Source organism: Podarcis vaucheri (genome assembly GCF_965113315.1).
Source record: "Podarcis vaucheri genome assembly, chromosome: 9".
Lineage (NCBI taxonomy): Eukaryota > Metazoa > Chordata > Lepidosauria > Squamata > Lacertidae > Podarcis > Podarcis vaucheri.
Window position 1 is genome coordinate 2,173,572 of NC_138767.1, and position 18,551 is coordinate 2,192,122.

An 18,551-nucleotide genomic window follows, 5' to 3' on the forward strand; every position below is an offset into this window, starting at 1 on the left:
TCACAAGACGAATTTCCCTATGGGCTTGCTTCGCAAAACGAAAAAGTCTTGCAAGTGTTGCAATTTTTTTCGCTTTCCCCCCTTTTTTCTAAGCCGCTAATAGCCTTTTAGCCACTAAGCAGATAAGCCTTTAATAGCGGCTAAACCGCTAATAGCGCTAAGCCGCTAATAGGGTTGCTTCGCAAGACGAAAAAACCGCTAGACGAAGAGACTTGCGGAACGGATTAATTTCATCTTGCGAGGCACCACTGTATTCCCAAAATCTGTGCCACCTGAATTCAAGTCCCTATAGCAGTTGCATACAGAGCTTCACAGCAGCCTGCTGGATTTGCTGGGCCGTTCGCTGCTCCTTTTACGGCTGACGTAGGAAATTTCCAGCCAACAAGCTTATTCTGTTCTGGCACAGGCCTCAGTTTGACCTGTGACACTGTTTTCCCCAAGTCTCACCCACCAACCTCACACCTGAAGTCCCATGCCATGGAGTGGCAGATCACCTGCTTTGTGTACAGAAGTTCCCAGGTTCAATCCCCAGCAGCATCTCCAGATAATAATAATAATAATAATAATAATAATAATAATAATAATAATAATATTTATATACAATGGTACCTCGGGTTACATACGCTTCAGGTTACAGACTCCGCTAAGCCAGAAATAGTACCTCGGGTTAAGAACTTTGCTTCAGGATGAGAACAGAAATCGTGCTTTGGCGGCGCGGCGGCAGCAGAAGGCCCCATTAGCTAAAGTGGTGCTTCAGGTTAAGAACAGTTTCAGGTTAAGAACGGACCTCCAGAACGAATTAAGTACTTAACCCGGGGTACCACTGTACTGCCTTTTAACAAATGATCTCAGTATGGTTCACAAGATAAAAGAACAAATAAGTAATTAAAACAAAAACAACGAAACAACAACTATTTATTTCTTCTACCCTGCCCATCTGACTGGGTTGCCCCAGCCACTCAGTGCAGCTTCAACAAAAATACAGTGTCAAACATTAAAAGCTTCCCGATACAGGGCTGCCTTCAGAATTCCTCTCTCTTTGACAAGCGGCAGGAAGGTGTTCCACAGGGCAGGCACCACTACCGGGAAGCCCCTCTCCCTGTTTCCCTGTAACTTCACTTCCAGCAATGAGTGGACTGCCAGAAGGCCCTCAGAGCTGGACCTCAATGTCCAGGCCGAGCAACAGGGGTGAAGCCACTCCTTCAGGTATACAGGGCTGGCGGCATTCCATGCCTGAAACCCTGGAGAGCTTCTGCCAGTCAATGAGGCAATATTATGCTAAATGGACCAGTGGTCTGACTCAGGATGATGCAGCTTCCAGCACCAAAAGGTCCCGGGTTCAGTTCCCAGCATCTCCAAAAAGGGCTGGGAGAGACTCCCTGCCTGAAGCCACCAGTCCCTGCAGACCATTTTTTCTCAAACTTGAATTCCCAGCTGCCATTGGACTACAACCCCCACCATCCCTGATCACTGGTCCTGCTAGCTATGGATGATGGGAGTTATAGTCCAACAACAGCTGAGAATTCAAGTTTGAGGAATAATGGTATAGAAAATACTGAGCTCAGGTGGATCCAACATTGCCAAGAGTTGAGCTCTATGCCTTTCTGTGTGCCCAAGTTATTCTTGCCCAGCTGCAGGAGGATAACATCTGGAGGCACCAGCCGCTCCCAAATCATGCATGCCCTCCTAACCTAGCCACACGACATGCAGCCGGTGACCCAGACCAAGGTGGGATTCTCTCCCGGACGCCAGCATGCGCTTCCTTGCACAGCACACAACTGTGTCCAGAAAACCTTACTTGCAGGGGTTGCAACTAAACAGAAACAAAGTCAACGTGATGCCACCACGTACCCCTTTGTGTGCAGTCTATATAGCTCAGTTGGTAGGCCATGAGGCTCTTGATCTCTGGTGCATTTACAATCCTCTTCAACAGGGGTCAGCAAACCTTTCCAGCAGTGGGCCATTCCACCGTCCCTCAGACCGTGTGGTGAGCCGGACTATATTGGGGGGGGGGGGGGAGTCAGAATTCCTATGCCCCACAAATAACCCAGAGATACATTTTAAATAAAAGGACACATTCTACTCATGTAAAAACACGCTGATTCCCAGACCACCCGAGGGCTGGATTGAGAAGGCGATTGGGCTGCATCCGGCCCCTGGGCCTTTGGTTGCCCACCGCTGCTCTTCAATCACCCAGACTGGTGCCCTGCAAGCAAATCTCTGACACCCCTCTTGTCCATGGCAGTGTTGGCCTATGTCAAGAATAGAGGATCCTGGTGCCATCCAGGTGCTGTGAATGGAATCATAGAGTTGGAGAAGTCCCCAAGAGTCCTGTAGTCCGACCCCTGCAATGCAGGACTCCCAGCTCCCATCAACCCTGACCCTTAGCAAAATATCTAGATTTGATACTATCCACAAACTATGTGCTCAAGAGAACTGGAGGATTAATAAATTCTCGCAAGCCTTTCATACTCAGTTAACATACTTGGAACACATGTAGCTTGCTGTTCGGCAAAACCTCAAACCACAATATAAGCAACATGTGCTCTGACACAACCCTGATCTGACTTCATTACTTCCGATTCCTTGAGAATCGCTTGTTGTATTTGAATCACAAGAGATCCATCCACAGCAATGAGAACACCTAAACAGCAATGCGCCAGCTCTCCTGGCACAGCTCTTGAAGCCTTAACTAGCATTTTTCCTCACTGGCCCAAGAGCCAGCGTAGTGAAGTGGTGAGAGTGCTGGACTAGGGCCAGGGAGACCCGAGTTCAAATCCCCACTCAGCTTTAAACTCAGTGGGTGATGTTGAAGAAGAAGAAGAAGAGTCTCAAAGCGGCCAACATTCTCCTTTCCCTTCCTCTCCCACAACAAACACTCTGTGAGTTGAGTGAGGCTGAGAGACTTCAGAGAAGTGTGACTAGCCCAAGGTCACCCAGCAGCTGCATGTGGAGGAGCAGGGAATCAAACCCGGTTCACCAGATTATGAGTCCACTGGTCTTAACCACTACACCACACTGGCTCTCAGGGTTGTTGTGGGGTGAAATGAGGAGGGGAAGAATCATGTATGCCACGTTCTCTCATCGGAGGATAGAAATGTAGCCACAAAGCAGTAAAATCACATACCACTGTGTATTTGGTATGCCACAAAAGAAACCAGTCGCCCGGACCAACGGATTGCAGAAAACATCCCTGCACCCTCTGGGGAAATTAATCCTGCGTCCAGTCGGGCTTCCCCTGCGCAACTATGTTCGGGAGCTGACCTGGCAGGAATAGCAGAGTAGCAGCGGTCCTGCATCCGTGTGAGATGAGGGATAAATCAAGTCCAAAGACAGATCAGTTCTTATCTCTAGAAGCGTTTATTTACAAAGCAATAAATCCATCAGAGCTTTCCAGCATCTTTCTCCCGTGCTCTCCAAAAGTACACACTGTCTCTCTGCAGCCTTAGCTGCATCTCGTCTCTGGAGAATCGAAAGCAAGTCTGTGAACATACACAGACTCTGACACACTTCCCTGCATCAAGCTCCTCCCAGATACAGGACACCTCGGAGTTTTAACCCTGTCAGTTCCAAACTCCACACACCCTAGAAGCAACAGCACAGGTGTGTTCACCACTACCAGAGAAGCCGGCTGGATCTCAGGGCAGTCCTAAACCTGAGCAGGGGCAGTGCATTATATCACCAATGCAAGTCTTGACGGATATCTCTAACACAGAACAACCTCCCTCTACAGCCAGACCCACCCTCAGCCCCTTCCCGACAACTCCTCACCTGAGCAAGGAGGAACGACTCCTGGCACCACTTCCTGACTGCTCTCCTGCTTCTTTTCTTTGCTTCCTGCAGGAATACTTAACTGGGGGCTTGGGCCAGCCACACTTGGGCTTTCCTGCACACTTGAGGCCTCCTTGGAGGCTAAGGCAGCTTGCACCACCTGGGTTGCAACCAGCTGCATCATGGAGACAAGGGATGCTGGATCGATCTGCACAACAGGGGGCAAGCTTGTTCCTTGGGTGAGTCCAGCACCCACTGCGCCTCCAGGCTGCAGCAGCGACAGGGCCTGCAAGACACTTTGTTCTACAAGAGGCGTCAACGACGAGCGCAACTGATCTTCACGTTGGTGGTCTCCTTGTTCCTGCATTGCTGCCTCCTTCTTGGGAAGCTCCTGGTGGCCAGGATTTGTCTGCAGTGGCCGGTCAGACTTGTTGGGTGGTTGTTCTGCCACATCAGATTTGGCTGGAGGTTGCTGGTCTCCTTGCTCCTGCGTTGCGGCCTCCTTCTTGGACAGCTCCTGATGGCCAGGGTTTGTCTGCAGCGGATGGTCTGACTTGCTGGGTGGTTGTCCTGCCACATCAGATTTGGATGGAGGTTGCTGGTCTCCTTGCTCCTGCGTTGCTGCCTCCATCTTGGGCAGCTCCTGATGGCCAGGGTTTGTCTGCAATGGCCGGTCAGACTTGTTGGGTGGTTGTTCTGCCACACCAGATTTGGCTGGAGGTTTTGCCACATTAGATTTGGCTGGTCTCCTTTTTCCTCCTTTCCTTGTCCTGGTCTTCCAGGTCTCCTTTTGCTGGTCTACTTCTTCCTGCGTTGCTGCCTCCTTCTTGGGCAGCTCCTGATGGCCGAGATTTGTCTGTGGTGGATGGTCTGACTTGCTGGGTGGTTGTTCTGCCACATCAGATTTGCCTGGAGGTTGCTGGTCTCCTTGCTCCTGCGTTGCTGCCTCCATCTTGGGCAGCTCCTGGTGGCCGGGATTTGTCTGCAGTGGCCGGTCAGACTTGTTGGGTGGTTGTTCTGCCACATCAGATTTGCCTGGAGGTTGCTGGTCTCCTTGCTCCTGCGTTGCTGCCTCCATCTTGGGCAGCTCCTGGTGGCCGGGATTTGTCTGCAGTGGCCGGTCAGACTTGTTGGGTGGTTGTTCTGCCACATCAGATTTAGCTGGAGGTTTTGCCACATTAGATTTAGCTGGTCTCCTTTTTCCTCCTTTCCTTGTCCTGGTCTTCCAGGTCTCCTTTTGCTGGTCTCCTTGTTCCTGCGTTGCTGCCTCTTTCTTGGGCAGCTCCTGATGGCCGGGATTTGTCAGTAGTGGATGCTCTGACTTGTTGGGTGTTTGTTCTGCCACATCAGATTTGGCTGGAGGTTGCTGGTCTCCTTGTTCCTGCGTTGCTGCCTCCTTCTTGGGCGGCTCCTGATGGTCGGGATTTGTCTGCAGTGGACGGGCCGACTTGTTGGGTGGTTGTTCTTCCACATCAGATTTGGATGGAGGTTGCTGGTCTCCTTGTTCCTCCATTGCGGCCTCCTTCTTGGGCGGCTCCTGGTGGCCGGGATTTGTCTGCAGTGGATGCTCCGACTTGTTGGGTGGTTGTTCTTCCACATCAGATTTGCCTGGAGGTTGCCGGTCTCCTTGTTCCTGCGTTGCTGCCTCCTTCTTGGGCAGCTCCTGATGGTCAGGATTTGTCTGCAGTGGCCCGTCAGACTTGTTGGGTGGTTGTTCTGCCACATCAGATTTGGCTGGAGGTTTAGCCACATTAGATTTGGCTGGTCTCCTTTTTCCTCCTTTCCTTGTCCTGGTCTTCGTGGTCTCCTTTTGCTGGTCTACTTCTTCCTGCGTTGCTGCCTCCTTCTTGGGCAGCTCCTGATGGCCGAGATTTGTCTGTGGTGGATGGTCTAACTTGGGTGCGAGTTCTGCCACATCAGATTTGCCTGGAGGTTGCCGGTCTGCTTGTTCCTCCATTGCGGCCTCCTTCTTGGGCAGCTCCTGATGGCCGAGATTTGTCTGTGGTGGATGGTCTGACTTGGGTGCGAGTTCTGCCACATCAGATTTGCCTGGAGGTTGCCGGTCTGCTTGTTCCTCCATTGCGGCCTCCTTCTTGGGCGGCTCCTGGTGGCCAGGATTTGTCTGCAGTGGATGCTCCGACTTGTTGGGTGGTTGTTCTGCCACATCAGATTTGGATGGAGGTTCCCTGGAGCTTCCTGCTTCTGCAGACGACGCTAAAGAGGAGGAGAAAAAGCAAGTGGCTCATTATTATTATTATTAGTAGTAGTAGTAGTAGTAGTATTGATTAAATTGGTATACCGCCCTCCATCCATACATCTCGGGGCAGTTCACAACATTAAAATACAAGATTTAAAAACCCAAAAGATACAAAATGGAACCAATACCCCCCCCCTTCCAACCCCCCAAAACGATCATTTCCCATCAATTACTCTACACAGTGAGGTGACCAGTAGAGAGGGGACAGTAAGCAAATAATGCATCAGGGTCTGCTCCAGCTGAGCCCCTCCCATCCTCCCGGGCCATTATGAAGAGCCACTCTGGTGTAGTGGTTAGTGTGTCAGACACAGACCTGGGAGAGCAGATTCGGCTGGAGGTTTCTTGGAGCTTCCTGCTTCTGCAGATGACGTTAAAGAGGGGGAGAAAAAGCAAGTGGATCATTATTGTTATTATTAGCAGCAGCATTTATTAAATTGGTATACTGCCCTCCATCAATACATCTCAGGGTGGTTCACAACATAAAAATACAAGATGAAAAACCCAAAAGATACAAAATAAAAAGAACAAAATGGAACTGTCAAGGAACTGCCATCGGCTCAGGGGCGAGAGGGGAAAAGCCGTATGGATTACAGAGATCCCCCAAAGATCGTGGGAAGCAGCACCTCCTCAGCGGAGGAGAGTAACCACGCCTCCAGTGTAGAGGAGCTTCAGGGCTCAGAGGAGGCGAGGCGGTGCCAGGACACCTTGCCTGGCGAAAGCAGGGAGGAGAGAGATCCTCCGTTACCCACGCCCTCTCTGCACAGTAGGTTTCTGCGCTGAGAGGGGAGGCGCAGATTGGGTGTCAAGAGACTGCTCTGCTGGGGAAGGTTTAAGGACTGCCCACTCACAGATTCTGCCAGTGAATGAGCGAGCCATGGAATAGTGGCGCTCTGCATGGTGAAGGGTTTTTGGCACCAATACCGAGGCTTTACATCCGACCAGGGAGGCACTTGCCTGATTGCTCTCGAGTAACACCCTGATATCCGTACAGGAACCAATACCCGCCCCCCTGCAGTTCATCAACGCTCTATTGCAACAACTTCAGGTCTACCTTTGGCAACAATACTGCAGGGAAGCAGCAGAATATCTCCCCTGATCCTCGGTCACAGGTGAATTTGCAACAAGGTTCTATCCTGCATAGCATGAGTGCAAGAAGGTCATTGTACTAAGCAACTGTAAAAAAAACCAAGTGGGTGGGGAAAACTCCAGAGGAGTGAAATGGCTGAGATCAACCAACAACCTATTTTGAAATGGGTTGCAGAGTCACTCACACAATCCAATATAGGAACAAGCTTGGTCTCCTTGGCAGGCATCATATTGACACAGTGACAAAGCCAGGAGAAAAACCCCAGAACAGAACAAACTACCGTAGTTTTCGCTCTATAGGACACACTTTTTCCCCTTCAAAAATGAAGGGGAAATGTGTGTGTGTCCTATGGAGCGAAGACGCCATAGCTCCGCAACCCAATCCCGGATGGAGAGGTGACGTGCGGCTATGGCAGGAGCCTCTCCGCTGCGCCTTTCCACTGCTCGCTGACCTGCTCTTTGGGGCTGGTGGTGGGCTTCCCCCCGCCAGCCCCAAAGAGCAGGTTGAAAGGAACCTGAAGCCTGGAGAGCGAGAGGGGTCAGTGCACACCGACCCCTCTCGCTCTCCAGGCTTCCAAGGTAGCTGCCTGAACGGCACCTTGTTTTAGAGCGGGAAAACAAGAGAGGGAAAGTTCTCCCCCTCTCTGTGCAGCGCCTCCTGCCGCTTCACTGAAGGGGCGCTGGGCAGAGAAGGGGAGAATTTTTTTTTCTTGTTCTCCCCCCTCTAAAACAAAGTGCGTCCTATTGTCCGGTGCGTCCTATGGTGCGAAAAATACGGTATTCACTGAGCCAAAGCCACTGCAACACGCCTGCCAATATCACACACATAATCCTGCTTACAAAAAAACCTAAGGCCAGTTACTGAAGCATCTGTAACATCCATCTTACCTGGAAATCTAGTTGATTTTCTCAGTTCTCTCTTCTGGCTAAAAGAGCTTTGAGAACTCGAGCTGGGGGAGCTTGGTCGCTCTGAAGACCTGGACCTACATCTGGGGCTCCTAGATCGTGACCGTTTGCTGTGGGGCCCAGGGCTCCTAGATCGTGACCGTTTTCTGCTGTGGGGCCCAGGGCTCCTAGATCGTGACCGAGTCTGACTCGAGGCATGGCCAGATATTGAGTGCTCTGAAGTGCTTGGGTTAGAACTGGTAGAGCATGGCATTGGAATATGTTTTTCCTTCTTGTCGCCTTCATTTCTGCAAAAGGCAGAAAAAACAGGATTTGAAAGACTTCTCTTTTTCAAATGTAAAAGCAGAAATCAGATCAGCCAAGATGTTATTTTTGCAAACGGAAATCAACTAGAAGTAAGAACTCTCAGGGTTAAAGGTAAAAGCATCAAAAGTCTACAGAATACGGCTGATGGGCCTGCAGCATCCAGTGACTAAAGGAACTCAGATGCTGGGAACAGAATGCCCAGCTTCATACCAGAAAATTATGGCTGCCACCTGCACTGGCAATGGCTACCTGCCTGCTAGTGGCTTAGCTGCAGTGCAAACCACAGCTGCTCAGCCAGCTGGCCCCTGGAGCCTTAGAATGAAGACCTGCAGTCTGAGTTAAGCAGCTCCTACATGTACGCGGTCAGTGACAACCAGTAACCTGGGGTGGAAAATATTATCGGGGGGGGGGGTTACTTTTTCTGCAGAAGTGTTTCTTGTTACATAGTTCCTAAGAAGCAGTGAACGGGGGCTAACTGCAGATACTTGGCAGTTTTACATTTTTGAGTTTTCTCTACTAAATACAATGAAGGACCAGAATTAGATCACAGGTCACTTTCTTGGGCATCAGAAAATGTCCCAGTGCAGAATACCCTTATACACAATTTCCCATTCAAAATGTCTCCAAAAACCCACACCATCGGGGACAACAGGGAAATGAGATTACTGCAGCCTAATCTCATTACTGAGTATTCATGTGGAGATTGAAAGGTTACCTCTGTAACGAACGGCAGTCTTCTGGATTCCAGTCAGGATGCCTGTTTCAAGAAAAGCCAGCAAAACAGCTGTGTTATTCCTTTGACACAGTAAATGTACTTCATTCCATTATCAGTCAGGCAAGTATCTAAAACTGAAAATTATTTCTCTCTCTTTTGTCCAAATTATTAATCTCTTACTACTGATCTTCTGGGGAAGTTTAAAGGTGATTGTATGAGGGTTCCCTGACTTTTGGACCCTGTATTCCAAAAGCTCCCTGGAATGAGACTCAGGTCCCAGCTCCTCCAAGAACTGGTTTGTCCTGAAGCCACCCCTCGTAAAACTCTGCTCATGCTCCACAGAACGCAAGATGAGATGCCTCTGAGCTTCTGCCTTCTTCCCTGGTTCAGCTCCATAATCGGCCTACAGACCACTTATACAAATTCAGGCAAAACAGAACCTAGAGCAGGCACCGTTCCTTCAAAGGTGAGCTCCCACAACTTCCTTGGCTGAGGTTTGTGGCAAGGCATGTAAGCAACGGCTCTGCCGCTTTTAGCAAAGCCCTGAGGTGTCCAGGCAGTCATTTCCAAACCATTTCAAATCCTCAATCTATTCCCAATAAATTAAAATGAAAGGCCTTACCGCTGGCGTAGCTCATCACATTTCTCGGAGTGTGCAGCAGTGCGCACGTGCAGATTCCAGCCCTACAGGGAGGGAGGGAAGAAATCAGCATGAGAACACAAAAAAGCCTGGCTGCTAGATGAGAACAAAGCGTCACCTAGTCCAGCATCCCGTCTCCTGCGGCCGTCAGCCAGATGCTTCTGAGAAACCCACAGAAGGGCCCTCCTCTGTTGTTGCTGCTGCTACTGCTGCTGCTTCTCTCAGCAGCAACTGTATTTTTTAAAAAAAACATAGCGGTATATACATTTTTTTATAACAATAAAACACTAAGTTCCACTTAGTGATATGCCCAATACCCATTGATGGGGCTTCTGCCTATAAAACTGCATAATCTCATCATTTAAGGTCATGAGAGTCCGTGGCAGTGCTCAAAACTAGCCAGGGGCCAAGCACATTTTGCACCTGGCTACCAGACACTTCCAACCAAGTGGAGATGCCTGGGTGCCAGGATGGCGCCTGACGTCTCCACAACCCGGAGGTGAATGCCTGGGGATCCTTGGATCGCGATAGTTTTCGCACACTAACACCACATCCTGTAGAATTCTATCAGTTATATTTTGATCCGAGACACCATTCAGAAAAGGAGGTAGGAATAGGCCGGTATATAGGTGGAATGTCCCTGCACCAAGTGATTTATCTTCTTTAACTTCTTAACCTGGCTCAAGGTTGTCGCTTGAACTAGCCGGATGTTTAACTGAGAATCAATTACAGTCAGTCCATCATTGGAAAAATAAGGCTTTAGGTCCATCTGGCCCCAGAATTGTAACTAGACATTCCATTTTGGCAACTGACACCTTGGTTTAAAAAGCCATTTGTCACCTAGCTTATATATCTGAGTTTCTACAGCAGAGTAGAAACACACTCACTTGACCTTCAGTCCTGTGTATGAGTTTAACACTGGACAATATTCAATATTGTACAATGCATTTAATATTAAAATAGACAACAGCAGCTCAAAGTTAGATAAGACAAGTGTCTCCAGACATGGTGTCAGGTTTGAATCCCACCAATGTCAAATGGGCGTTCTGGACGTGGGGATTCATGATGCCCTGAGGTGGCAGAGATGTCTCCTTGGGGATTAGGGGAGGGGAGATATGCTGCAGTGATGCTGTCCAACAACATTTGGAAGCCACCATGTTGACTGCCCCAGGATAACATCACTCCTCATAGCATAAGATCTGCTTGAAAGCCAGAGTGGAAAATGCACTCATCCTGGGCTCAATACAACTGTGTGCCCTTTTTTCTGCAAAAACAAAGAACTCACCGTCATATCTGCACATTCTATTTTACACAGAGAACACACATGTGGAAGTACTGTTGGCGACACAGCATGATAATCGTTCATCATTGACGGAGATGGAGATCCTGAAGATGGAGGCATAAATGAAGCCGCAGGTGTTGTTGTGGGTTGAGCTGCTGACGGTACACCAGGTCCTGCTGAAGGAAGGTGTGATTCTGTTATGCAGCACAGATGGATGCCAACGAAATTCCAGGAGAGAGGGTGCCAAGGGCAAAAGCCACCTCGGAGCTTGCTCCTACTGGATATCCCCTTCCCACCCCCCAAAATGATCATTTCCCATCAACTACTCTGCGCAGGGGACAGTAACCAAATAATGCATCAGGGTCTGTTCCAGCTGAATCCCTCCCATCCTCCAGGGCCATTCTGAAGATCCACAATGGTGTAGTGGTTAGTGTAGGACACAGAGCTGGGAGACCAGGGTTCAAATCTCCACTCGGCTACAATGCCTGCAGAGTGACCTTGGGCCAGTCACTGCCTCTCAACCTAACCTATCACACAGAGCAGTTGTGAGGACAAAAAGAGAAGAGAGAGAGCCATGTACGCCCCCTCAAGGTCTCTGGATAAAAAGGTAGGATAGAATGAAATTAATAAATAAACTAATAAATAATTCTGCCAGACATTGCCCAGTAGGCAGGATACTGATGGGATTCTATACTATGTTATCTTTTTTTGAAAAAAAAAATAGGTTAATGTTACCTGTAAACCGCCTTGGAAGGATTTGGATCCTGAAAGGCGGGATATAAATAACTGTAACAACAAAAAACACCCCCTCCCCCAAAAACGTCCTTGCTTATAGTACCCATGGGTGTGTGAGAGGGCTTTCCTGGAACCCCAACTGTTGTCTTTCTTCTCCACCAGTGTTTGTAAGAGCTTAAAAAGAGCCCAGCTACCTGATCAGGCCAGCAGCCTATCTAGCCCAGCAGCCAGTTCTGCAGAGCTCACAAGCAAGAGCAGAGCTCAGCAGCACTGCCCGCTTCTGTTCTCCAGCTACTAGTATACAGATGTGCCCATCCTCCAATCCTGGAGGTTGCATCCCTCATCATAACAAGCATCCATCATAACAAGCCTTACTCTCTGAATTTGTCTAATCCACTTTTGAAGTCATCCACATTGGTGGCTGTCACTGTGGTAGAAAATGCCATAGTTTAACCCTGAAGTCTTCATGGGATTACTGGTTACCCTGGTTTCTACACACTTACTGCCATATTCATAACTGGACTTACTTTTCATCAGGGAATCAGATCCACCATGTCCGCCAGAGGATTCCTCTTCTTTGCCCTGAGATGAAGTGGGCAACTGACGAGCCTTCTTGCGCTCAACAATGTCCCTCAGAATCATAGCCATGTTTTCAGGCTTCAGCTGATCATCTGAATAGTGGCCAAATTCCTCCAAATCTTTAGCAGATAAGCCAAAGTTTGAGAGAATTCTTGCAGCACTCTCTTCTGTGTAATGCCTCCGAGTATCTGCAGCATTTTCTGAAGTGGGCTGATCTGAGCTACAATTACCAGGTGGCAATGGAGCATTCTCCTGACTGTTAGTGCCACATCCTTCCATCCCAGAAGATGACTTTCCTGGCCCTTCAAAAGTCCTACACTGCCTTTGGTCAGGTGCATTAGGTCCTGAAGACATGCCCTCTTTAGGATCACACATATTAGGACAGGGGCTGCTCATATTTGGCTGCGTATATTTTCTGCGTTTCTTTCTGGGTTGCCATGTGTCATCTGGACAAGGACCTCCGGTCCATGGGGTCATATCTCCTTCGGGTCCCCATGTGTCATCTGGACAAGGACCTCCCATCCACGGGGGCATATCTCCTCCGGGTCCCCACGTGTCATCTGGACAAGGATCTCTGGTCCATGGGGTCGTATCTCCTTCGGGTCCCCATGTGTCATCTGGACAAGGACCTCCCATCCACGGGGGCATATCTCCTCCGGGTCCCCACGTGTCATCTGGACCTCCCATCCATGGGGGCATATTTCCTCTGGGTCCCCACATGTTACCTGGGCAAGGACCTCTCATCCATGGGGGCATATATCCTCTAGGTCCCCACCTGTAATCCCGGAAATTTCCCTTCTTCTGTTGGTTTTTCTTTTTTTTAGACTTAACCATGGCTAATTACACCTATGACCAATTTAAGGATGAAGTGTGGCAGAATGGTCAGAAGCAACAGGGTTCAACCACTGAGATCACTTGGTCTTAAACTGAACAAGCTGCAGAGGAGGACACTACAGAGGGAAATGCCAAATCTGCAGCAATTCACAGCAGACACCACCACCAAGCTGAAAGTAAAAACACAAAATGTAATCAGAAAGGAAGGAGGTGTGCGGAGGCTTTCCAGTGTACTGCACTGTGCGTCGCATGCATGACTGTTGGCCTGCTGTCCTTGAGGCCAGGGTGGCTGACCAAGAGAAATTGAGAGAGGCAGAGAGGATGAGGCATTTGGGCATTTTACTACTGGGTTCTGAGACCAGAATGATAGCTCCTATGCTGTTGTGGACAATGAGGCTCCCCTAGAAGAACACCATGCTAAGGAAGAGGCAAGCAAACCCTTAGAAGGGGACCATTCCTTGGAGGATGTGCAGTTGTCCTCTTGTGCTGAAGATAGTCCTCCAGGGAGGGATGGAGGAATCCTAACAGCCGGTGGTCTGATACAGTGGTGCCCCGCAAGACGAATGCCTCGCAAGACGGAAAACTCGATAGACGAAAGAGTTTTCCGTTTTGGAGGTGCTTCGCAATACGAATCTCCTATGGGCTTGCTTCGCAAGACGAAAATGTCTTGCGAGTTCCTGCGGGGTTTTTTCCCTTCCCCCCCTTTTTCTAAGCCGCTAAGCTGCTTATCAGCTGATCCGATAAGCTGCTAATAGCGCTAATCCATCAATGGGCTTGCTTCGCAAGACGAAAAAACCGCTAGACGAAGAGAATCACAGAACGGATTCTTTTCGTCTTGCGAGGCACCACTGTAAGTAGGAATACAGATCATGGTATTATACTAGGGTAGCTATCAAAGTTGTGGGTGGGTGACACGGCTTTGTGATGCTTTCAGTCCTACTTGGATGGCCATTTTCAGAAGGTAGGAGTATTGTTCAGCTCCAGTGTGTACTTATTAATACTATTATTATTTATTAAATTTCTGTATTACCCTTTATCCGAGGATTACAGGGCAGTTGACAATAATAAAACAACAACAACAAATTCCCCACACATAGTTTAAAAAGGCATCAGATGTCAATCAGCCAAAGCCTGAGCAGAAGAGGATTTTTTTTGCATGGAGCCTAAAGTAAGGAAGCAACCAGGCAAGCCTCCCTGGGGACAGCATCCCCAAAGTAAGAGGCCTCTGCAGAAAAGACCCTGCTCTCATGTTACCACCCTCCAGACCTCTTAAGGAGGAGGCACACACAAGGACGGCCTTTAGATGTCTTCTAAAAGTCAGATAGTTGTTTACTTCCTTAACAACTGACAGGAGGTTGTCCCCCAGGGTAGGTGCAACTGCCAAGGCAGACATCCAAGGGTAGCCCTGTTTTTGATGGTTGAGGTCATTTTGTATTGGAGGCCCCCCAGAGTCTCTGAGGGAAGCCAGATATATTATTATTATTCTTACCACAAGGCCTCGTTCCTGGTCCATCACTGCCAGCTCAGACCCCCCCCCCCCCGGGAAAAGATGTGAAGCTAAGGGATATTTTTGCCCTGACACACATCACATTATTTTATCTTATTTATAGTATATGTTACTCAGCTGTTCACCAAAAAGGCTGCCAGAGTGGCTTGCATGTAATTATCAGAACAGAACAAAGCAAACCACTACCTTCAGGCTCACAAACTAAGAACAAGAAGTGTGAAACACAAGGGAAGAGCTTCACACTTAGAACTGGTCTTCATATACTTGCAATCAAAATTATTCAACCCCTATTGCAAACTGGGTTTATTATCAAAATTTACAATTTATAAGCTGCAATTTCAGCTGAATTTGAGGAAGCCACTTCAAGCATCCCTTCCGATGAGTCATTTCTATTGCTTTTGTGTGATTTGCTCATGGCAAACAACTGAAAGTCTGCAAACTTTGATAATAAGCCCAATTTGCCTTGGGGGTTGAATCATTTTGATTGCAACTATCTCACCAGTCTCCTCTTCTCCAGACTGAACATATCCAGCTCCCTTCTCAGGATTGGTTTCCAGACTCTGGGTCACTCTTTTCTCCACACAATCCAACTTGTTGATCACCTTCTTAAATTGTGGGGCCCAGAACTGAACACAGGACTCCAAGCGTGGTTGGACCAAGGCAGAAACATGCCCTCCAACCTTTCTCTAATGAAAATAGGGATGTCCTATTCCATAATAATTTTACTCTTTATCCCCCCCCCCAATCTGACGGGGTTTCCCCAGCCACTCTGGGCAGCTTCCAACATATAGAAAATAGAATAAAAAATCATTAACTTCCCTCTACAGGATTGCTTTCCGACGGCTCTGGGTCAGATAACTGCATACCCTCCAACATTTCTCCCATGAAAACAGGGACATCGTAAGGGGAAACGGGACATTCCAGGATCATATCAGAAACTGGGAGAGCTTTTGTAAATCTGGAACTGTCCTTGGAAAACAGGGACACTTGGAGGGTCTGTAGTAGTAGTAGTAGTAACAACAACAAAACAATAAATAACAATAACAACAACCACAAGGCAGCCCTGTTTAGGGAAGCTCTTAATATTTGATGAATTATTCTTTTTTAATATTTTGTTAGAAGCCGCCCAGAGTGGCTGGGGAAACCCAGCCAGATGGGCGGGGCATAAATAAATAAATACATCATCATCATTTTTATTATTATTATTATTATTATTGTTATTATTATTACACCAGGTACACCCCTCTCCTCCTCCCCGGGGAGCCTCCATCCCGACTTCTGCCTGGCAACTGGAAAGGCCTACCCGGGGGCAGCCAGTCAGGGTCCGCTCTTTCCCTCCCTGAGGACTAGAAGCCCCGCAGGCGGAGGACGAAGAGTTCTCCCGCCGAAGAAGACGCCTCGGAGCCAAGGCGGCCAGCGGGGGAAGGAGAACGAGGCCTCTTCAGGCGCGGACCCTCCATCCCCGGCCGCCCCCATCCCCCGCCGCCATCTTGCGCCGCTTACCTCAGCCGAGACCTCTTCCCACCGCAGGAGCTGATCGGGGGTGTACTGCGCATGCGCGGCGGGCCTTTGGCTGCGGATTGGCCAGCGGGCAGAGGGGGCGGGGCCGAACGAATGCTCGCTCGCTCTCTCTCTCTCTCTCTCTCTCTCTCTCTCTCTCTCTCTCTCTCTCTCTCTCTCTCTCTCTCTCTCTCTCAGGCCCATCTGGAGAAGGGCGCATGCGCGCTCCGCGTCTCCTTCCTGCGCGTGCGCTCTTGCTCCTGACTGGTGGAGCCTCCGTGGCCCGAGGCAGTCTACCCCCGGGAGCCGGATGGCGGCGGGAAAGGGGTCGGGGCGGCCGCCTGATTCGGCAGCGCTCTTCCTCATCTCACGTACGAGAGGCTGTTGGCGGCCATGGGGTATTCGAGGGTTGGTGGGTTTGGGACCTGGAAGAGACCCGGGTTCGAATCCCGCCGCACTCGGCCAGCCCAACCAGCCTCCCCAGGGTTGTTGTTGGAAAAAATACCTGAAGGAGCGTCTCCACCCCCATCGTTCTGCCCGGACGCTGAGGTCCAGCACCGAGGGCCTTCTGGAGGTTCCCTCCCTGCGAGAAGCAAAGCTACAGGGAACCAGGCAGAGGGCCTTCTTGGTGGTGGCACCTGCCCTGTGGAATTCCCTCCCACCAGATGTCAAAGAGAACAACAACTACCAGACTTTTAGAAGACATCTGAAGGCAGCCTTGTTTAGGGAAGCTTTTAATGTTTAATAGGCTATTGTACAGTATTTTAATATTTTGTTGGAAGCTGCCCAGAGTAGCTGGGGAAACCCAGCCAGATGGGCGGGGTATAAATAATTTATTATTAATATTATTGTGGGGATAAAAAGGAGGATGAGGAGACTTACGCACACCACCTTCGTGGGAATTAGTATTGGTTTATTAAATTTATATACTGTACTGCCCTTTATCTGAGGGCCACAAGGTGGTTTACGGACAAAAGGTGGGATATAGGCAACAGAAATGAATGAAAGAAGTATGCAGCTCCTAAGTTAGGATAGCCAAGCACAATCTCATAGCTGTCAGAGTTTCCCTTTTTTAAGGGAAATTCCCTTATTCCGAATAGGATTCCTCGCAAGAAAAGGGAAAAGTTGACAGCTATGCAATCTCCAGCTCCAGAGGCGGTCTGCCTCAATGTTACCAAGACCAGCTGCTGAAGGTGTTGGACTCTCCCTCCTTGGAGGTTTTCAAGCAAGAGGTTGGATGGCCATCCCTCAGGGGTGCTTTAGTTGAGATTTCTGCATGGCAGTGGGGTTGGACTAGATCAGTGTTTCCCAACCGGTGTTCCGCGGCACACTAGTGTGCCGTGAGACACCGGCTGGTGTGCCGTGGGAGGGAGTCGGGCGAGTCGGGCGGCGAAAGGCGGCGGCGGCGAGGATCCGCGTCGAGCCGGGGGCGGCTCCGCGGTGGTGGTGCCGAGCGGCGGGGCAGCGCGCGCAAAAGGGAGGAGCGCGAGACAGCGGAGGAGGAGGAGGCCGGCATGTCCGGGCAGCAACAGCAGCAGCAGCAACTCCCGGCGACGGCTCCTCCTCCGCCCGCTATCGCCGCCACCACCACAACAGCCGCCGCCGCCTCAGCTGCCGCCGTCCCTCAGTCCCTCGCTCTGCTGCCTCCTCCCACCCCAGCAAGGGGAAGGGAAAAAACATTCACTTTTGTGCGTCCCTCCCGGCGTGACGCTGCGCGCTGACGTCACGGGGCGGGGCTTTAATGGTGGTGTGCCGCGAGATTTTTTTCCGGTAAACAGGTGTGCCGTTGCCCAAAAACGTTTGGGAAACACTGGACTAGATGGCCCTGGGATCCCTTCCAATGCTGCTACAATTCTGTGGCAATTAACGCCCTCATTGGGGTTTCCTACACCTGCACCGAGTGTTTTAAATCCCTTCTTGCTGTGGCTGATAGGAGTTGTCTTTCAGCAACATCTGGAGGGTAAAATTCCCCCCCCCCAACCAGGGAAAGCTCTTTAACAGAGACAGCAGAGGGATCCATTTCACAAGCCACTGCCTGTTGGGCACCACCTTCAACTTTCGGAAACAAAGCAAGCCATAAACTTGAGAGCCAGCAGCTGGCCACTAGCTTCAAACAGCAGTACCAGAGAATTGCTGTTATTATTATATATATTTATTTACATCCCTTCTTCTTACCCATTGCAGGGATTCTAGGCAGCTTACAGTTGAAAAAAGAGCTGAAACCATAGGGGGGAAACAAACATTAATGGAATTGTGTGTGTGAAAATTATTTTAAAAATTAAATATATTAGTCATGGTCATAATAATAATAATTCATTACTTGTACCCCGCCCGTCTGACTAGGTTGCCACAGATTACAGTAGGAAGAGCATGGCCTCAGCCCTTTCATTAAAAGCAGTCAGTTCGCAAAAGCTTGTTGGATCGAAAAGTTCT

At 49.5% G+C, this 18,551-nt stretch overlaps 1 protein-coding gene across 16 annotated transcripts in view; it reads right to left on the reverse strand.

The window, feature by feature from the left end:
* The window catches only part of LOC309539891 (uncharacterized protein), a 108,346-nt gene extending 92,225 nt beyond the window's left edge, over window positions 1-16,121 (reverse strand). For 13 of the 16 annotated variants that reach the window (XM_082236263.1, XM_082236276.1, XM_082236262.1 and 10 more), the window contains exons 1-7: window positions 15,922-16,121; window positions 12,226-13,281; window positions 10,967-11,139; window positions 9,664-9,725; window positions 9,042-9,083; window positions 8,003-8,307; window positions 3,772-5,985 (exon numbers count right to left, since the gene is read on the reverse strand). In XM_082236263.1, the coding sequence (XP_082092389.1) occupies window positions 3,772-5,985; window positions 8,003-8,307; window positions 9,042-9,083; window positions 9,664-9,725; window positions 10,967-11,139; window positions 12,226-13,111 (3,682 nt within the window). In that variant the 5' untranslated portion in view covers window positions 13,112-13,281; window positions 15,922-16,121. The remainder of the gene's footprint in view (window positions 1-3,771; window positions 5,986-8,002; window positions 8,308-9,041; window positions 9,084-9,663; window positions 9,726-10,966; window positions 11,140-12,225; window positions 13,282-15,921) is intronic. The other 3 variants (XM_082236275.1, XM_082236268.1, XM_082236274.1) reach the window with 3 other exon arrangements.
* Window positions 16,122-18,551: the final 2,430 nt, after the last annotated feature.